This window comes from Opisthorchis viverrini, assembly GCF_000715545.1.
Source record: "Opisthorchis viverrini unplaced genomic scaffold opera_v5_23, whole genome shotgun sequence".
NCBI lineage: Eukaryota > Metazoa > Platyhelminthes > Trematoda > Opisthorchiida > Opisthorchiidae > Opisthorchis > Opisthorchis viverrini.
The window spans coordinates 103,191-109,478 of NW_008751679.1; the positions used below are offsets into that span (position 1 = coordinate 103,191).

General features: G+C 45.7%; 1 protein-coding gene across 1 annotated transcript; it reads right to left on the reverse strand.

Annotated features, from left to right (window-relative positions):
- Positions 1–3,380: 3,380 nt before the first annotated feature.
- Positions 3,381–5,206, reverse strand: T265_02004 (hypothetical protein; the record flags this gene model as incomplete). The annotated part of the gene is made up of 2 exons (XM_009166152.1): positions 3,381–3,616; positions 5,116–5,206. 2 exons carry the CDS (start codon positions 5,204–5,206, stop codon positions 3,381–3,383), a joined length of 327 nt encoding a protein of 108 aa, XP_009164416.1.
- Positions 5,207–6,288: the final 1,082 nt, after the last annotated feature.

Consider the following 6,288-nt stretch of genomic DNA (forward strand, 5'->3'; position numbering starts at 1 on the left):
TTCTCATGGTCCGGTCGAAATGCCTTTGTTTCCTTTTCTCCGTTGTGCCATTGTGCTCTATCTTCAAACCGCAGCTGGCTGATCTTGCTCAAACTTGACATGTTCCCCGAAATATAGGAAAAGCCCTAATAAATGCTCCTCACCCCTCGACGTCAATCGCATCTAAGTGGTGCCAGCTTAATCATGATCGCATCTGTGTTGGATGATTCCCACTGTTTACGTGACTGCCCCTCCTCCACGCAATCTCGTGTCCCCAAAAATCCCACCAGTCACCCTTTTGTTCTGAATGTACCATCATGACTATACCAGATATTATGCCACCCAAATTTTCTGAGGGTTAACTTCTCAGTCTCTACCTTCCGTTAGTCCATGAGGCTGCACTGCATGAGCATGTTTACGGCTTTCATAAACCACTTGCTCGTCTGCATTGGTTCCTGTCTGTCCAAGTCGTCTTCTTTTTCCCCATGAGTGGATATCTGATTAGACCCTACAAGAACTAGATGAAACTCTGACTCTGGTACTAAAGCTACAGACGCTGCCTGTAGAAAGGTTCCACAAGCAGCTTGAACACAGGGCGGAAAGTCGAACTTGTTAAAAACATACGATTTCACTCTGATTTTACTGAATGAAGCTGTAGCGATCCAGTCACCCATATACTTGACTGTTCAACTCAATCGCTCACTGGATCGCGAGGCTTGTCTAGTTTCACATACGCACAAACACGTCGCATTAAGCTGATACACCGGACATCGACTGTCTGCACCGCCTAGTCAGCGTAGCAACCACTCATTTGCCGACGCGCCCACATACACGGACTGGGACCTACATAAAGGCAAACCGAACCCAGTCAAGACACACAGACTCGCGCGCGCGCAGGGAGCAGGACGTCAACCCCTCCACAAGTTCACGGACAATCATGGAACACGTGTAGCAGCCAAACTGCGGAGAAAACACGTTCTCGCCGTCCGGATTTTCACCAAGGAACTCTCACATACGATAAGTTCCTTTTTGACTTGCACCCACTTCGCATTGTATTCCTTTTTATACGTGTCACAACCATGTTAAAAACTTCTATTAATGCACATTCACATTCTGATTTGTATTATGGCTACCGCCACCTGTGCACTAAGAAAGTACACCCGTGCGCCCAGCAAGGGTAGCCTGTGCTATCAAGGACGCAGCGCGTGCTTCTCGACCCATTCGAGGTCACCAAAAGCGTGAACGTAAATGATGAAATGGAGGGAGTCGCAACGTGGATAAGTGGTACCTGGAATCTCAGAATCACGGTGTACAGTTAAACTGCTTAGGCTTACTTATGCCGCTGTTAAAGCGGAGTCGAGTGTGAATGTTCTCTGGAAGAGTAAGCCAATGCTACCACACGGAAGGAGCGTCAGTCTTAAACAAAGTTAGTCACTTTTTGAACAACACAAGCTGAAATTCCACCAAACACGTTCAGCACAATAGAACGGACGCTTTGCAGAGATGTCTGAGGTTAGATGGAGAATTCGCTCGTAGTTGCAAAAAAAGAGGCGAGTGCGCGAGGAGAGACAGTCAAGTATAGGGATGGAGTAGTTGCGGGTGTGCCATGACATCGAGTATCGCAGTTTAGGGCCATTACTGCACTAGCATACTTTGGTTCGTGGACAACCCTGTGGGGGACGTTGTGGTAAGGGTGATCGCCTAAATACTAACTGAGTGGATTGTGATGAAGTTCATTTCAAGTCCCCTTGATAGGTCGTGTTAGTACCTTGGCGTGATAGTTCGGCTTCCATGCTGCTATGCTTTCTCAGGGACTGGAGCATATTTTGCAAGTTTTAGCCGTTACTGAGGGACTAATGGATAGAATCCTGACCGCTGGGTAGCAAACGCTGAGCGGTTTTATAGTATCTCACTGCATGTAATTGTTTGTTGAAAATAAGCACCAATGAAAATAATTACGGTCGTCAAAACGCCGAATAAGTAACTGCAAAATACTGAAATAGAATGAAGTTACACTCATATGGGTCGTTTACATTTTAATATGCCACTCCGACACTAGATGCCCGTTTACTCAATACTTCATGGGCACCAGAGAGCTCATGTTCGCATGCACCAAAGGTTATACTAATAATAATACTTATTTCCAGTCAGTGGGTGGCATACATTCAGGCATGATCATAATGTTGCAGTCAGGACAAGAGGATGACTGGCGGGGTTAGTGGGTACCGGAAATTTCGTGGAAAAGGGAAGGTGACATAAACAGTGGGCATTATCCGGAATACTCGGTCACGCATGAGGCGGCATGGGTAGGAAACCAAAATAACAGGGGCTGGTCTCTTCTCATGTGGGCATATCAGATGAGACAAGATACCATCGTTAAGATTTGAAGGTAGCGGGTAAAAACAATAAGAGAGGACATAAAAAAGGCTTCTTGCCGGGTACGTGATAAAAAATCTTCGAACTGCAGAAAATGTGGAACAATAGTATGGATCTTGAGAGGCTGCAAAACTGTCACGATATGACCGACCAACCTGAACCAAAGCCTGAAACCGTCACTGTGGCTTCGTGGCCTTGGGCTGTTGGACGTATAGCCAGAGTCACAAAAAAGTGTAAGTGGTGAAGTGGGGAAAGTGCCGCACGAATAAAGGGCAGTAAGAAACTCAGACTCACAGAGTGCAGTAAACCTGGAAAGGCTCATTAGTGTTGCTGCCCGAGCGGAGTTGTGTGTAAAAGTTCCTAGGAGAAGAGGTTCACGTAACACACAGAAGGAAGGTGAACTTAACGGAAAATAACTCACTTGGTGAGGATTACAAAGTAAAAGACACCGTGATGATAAGATCCAATGGAAGGTTCAAGAGAATGGAACGAACACCCCGTGGAAGCGCCTGAGGCCAGATGAAGACTTTCATAACAACGATCTTTATTCTCAACTTGTGGGTCCGGCATGATCATACGTTTACAGTCAGAATAGAGCATGGCTGGGGGGATTTGCGGGGAATAAAGGGTGCGCGATAAAGGGGACAATGTCATTATAAGTGGGCAATATTTGATGAAATAATAATAACAGTAGGTTCATGCTCCAACTTGCAGGGAGCATGCTGATTGAGACATGCTCGGGTGGTCACAACCTTTGTGAGATTTGGACCACGGCAGGTGTGCATGCCCAATCCCAGGACATGGTGATGGTGCAGCCATTAACCATCGGACACGGTTTGGTGATAGAAAATTTTAGGCCAGTGAATCGAAAAATCGAGTTTAAGGGGCTCCCGGCTTTGAGAATGAAGGAGAGCAAATGTTGTCATCCGTTTATTTGTGCAGCGTTTGCCACCTGGAAATCAAAATTAGAGACCGGGAGGGCTATTTCGTCACCGGACTCTCTGAGAAGTCGGACATGAGCAGCCTTAGCATTGACGTGAGACGGAGATCTCTTCGTTTGTCCCATCTTGAATTAGAGGTGCTCGTTGCAAGGACGTCCACCGTTCGGACGACCTCGGCTGGTTGTTAAGAGAGCGAGGCTCTCTGTCGTGTTGTTGGGGCTGCTGCAGTAAATCTGGTCGGCGTTCTTCAAGGCGCAGGGTTGGCCGGAAGCTGACTGCTCTCGGAACACAGCCCAAAACGGTTCCGGCAATATCCTTGGCTAAATCTCACTGACGGAGGATTTAGCAAAGATCTGTCCGCTGTAAACATACTGCAGTTGGTGGAGCGAATGGGCTTTGCGTCACACGACTAAAAGCCTTAAACTGTGGTACATCTCATTGGTGACAGCAGGCACCACTAAGACTGATGAACGAGTTGGAAACACTTTTAAAGTGCGACTTCTAAGAAAGAAATATTGAAGGTCTCATTGTTATTGGCCATTCCACCATCGCCGTAGGGCTTCACTAGCTCATTTGCACTATCAAGTAACATAACCTGTGCTCCTAACCCTCGAAACCATCGTTATATGTTAGCTTCGATGGATTGCAAAACGGATACAAAGCGAACACGAGCTGAGCTGGTCGTAAGCTGTGAAATGCATCCTAGAGCTTCTTTCAATCTCTCAGAGTGTGAATAATCGATTTTGTATGGAAGGTTAGAATCTCCATAAAAATCCTAGAAACACAACTCACAATGTTTGGAGGGGCCTCAAGAAAAAACACAACTGGTGACCCGAACACAACCTGCTGGTTTATGATTTTCGTGTTCGTTCAATAATCTGTATTCACGGTAGCCGCGATACATAATCCTACGCGGTCTAAAAATCGATACAGATGCGGTTCGTCGCATAATATTAAAGGGTATCAAATATTCAGGATATAGAGTTAATAAAAACGGTATCAGAAGCACCAATTCAATAGCTGACTTCGGAACTATCACCCTCGAGAAGTATTACAAAGATTAACGTTTGCTATATCCAAGACAGAACGCGTGGTAAAACGGAGAAGGATGGAGGTGTAGAAAGTACTTTGAAGACCAAATAACGGCTGGGACCCATTCATCCACCATAACTTGACACACACGGATAACAGTGATTATAAGTTCTTCGTCGGTCACTTCACTCGAGCTTGATACACAGATTATAGCGTGCAATGTTTTTCCCTTGGTTCAGGTCGTTTTTAGCAAAGAAGCGAAGGTCGCGGTTTCCAGTGCTGTGAGAGATAAATTACCGGGAATACTCACGTAGAGAAGACTGACTGGGTTACCGTTTTGGCTCTGAATGTTGACTACCACAATTTTAGGCACTGAATCCTGCTGGGTTTGCGGTGAGTTTATTAATAAGCGTTTACTTGGCTCAGGGCTGTGTGCTGATTTAGAAGTGCGCTTCTGTTGGTAATTCCATGTTACTCTACTGCTTGACAATGTTTTATCAGTGGAATATTTCGAGTTTATTCGCTTGTAAAATATCTATGCACAGAGTTCTACCAGGTGAGAACGGCGGGTTCTAATTGTGATGATGTTGCATCTCCTCACTTATGCAGAGCACTTTCAGGCCTAATATCAGCATGTTAGCGTCAGAACCCACGTTCCCGGAAATTAGGTTCAGAGGAGTAACTTTGGGGGCTACAATTGGTTCACTTGATTCAACACAATTGATGATTCAACGAACCGCATGAGGTCAGTAATAATAATCATGTTCACTCCTTGTGGGTGGCATACTGCCTGGTGTGATCATATGTTTACTGTCAGAATGAAGCATGACTGGGGGGTTTGTGTGGGTTCGGATTGCACGAATAAAGGATAATGTCATAAGAAGTGAGGAATATCCGATGAACTAATAATAACAGGCTTCTTTCCCAACTTGTTGGGACCAAAGGATACAAGGCCCGCCTAGCTCAATGACAGCCAGCTGGCGTAAACTAAAACTGAAAATCATTGCTGGCCAAGGGTGACCTTGGGAGGTTGAGTAAATGGCAGGAGTCACAACGAGCGAAAGTGACCAGCGGATAGACGCACAATGCATTTTTACAACGAGCGGACCAGCGGATAGACGCACAATGCATTTTTCTGTAAAACCCCTGCGGGCGATATAAAAACTTTAACATCAAAATGTTGCATTGCACTTCATATAAGCGTGGACTGAAAACCACCCTCATCTGCCGTCATTTTTTGCAATTTGTTTTAATCGATCTCTTTTGAAAATTATTGGCGCACATTCGGCTTTGAACTTCGTCTGCTATGGCTGCGGAAGTGGCTTTCGTTGAGAAACTTGTGGGTGTATCGTTTTCATCCTTCACGACATTTGAGAAGATTTTAAATGAATACATGAAGGGTGACTTTGTGATATTTGTGCGTTCATCCAGTAATCGAAGCACCAACACTATTTTGCGTTACGAATGGGTGTACTACAAATGCAGCAGGCGCCCTCCAAGACCAACGGAAAGCCGTGGAATCCGAAGAAGCTAGTAAGCCGAGGGTATCTTCTAATAAAAAAGTACGCGAAGCACCGGCTCTCCAGTGCGGTTTTGTCTACGGAGGCAAAGGAACCAACTGGCAGTGACCTCTTATTTTCTGGAACACAACTAGAAACTGTCAAAGTTTCTGTACGATGGGCTTCCAGTTAATCGACGCCTAACCGAAGACGAGTTGGGCACATGCAAGTCCCTTCTGAAATATGGAACGCCGTCATGTGAGGTGCGGCATCTTGTGGTGGATGAATTTGACAATATTCTTACCATTCAGAATATATACAACTACCGCCGAAAGTGTCTACCGGCTATTTTAAGTGGGTGCCGCATAGTTGGGGCTTAATGTAGCAGATGATATGCCTGGGAAAACGTCGGGAGACGGGACGCGTCCTTGTGTGCCAGTCAGAGGAAGGTCAGTATAGCC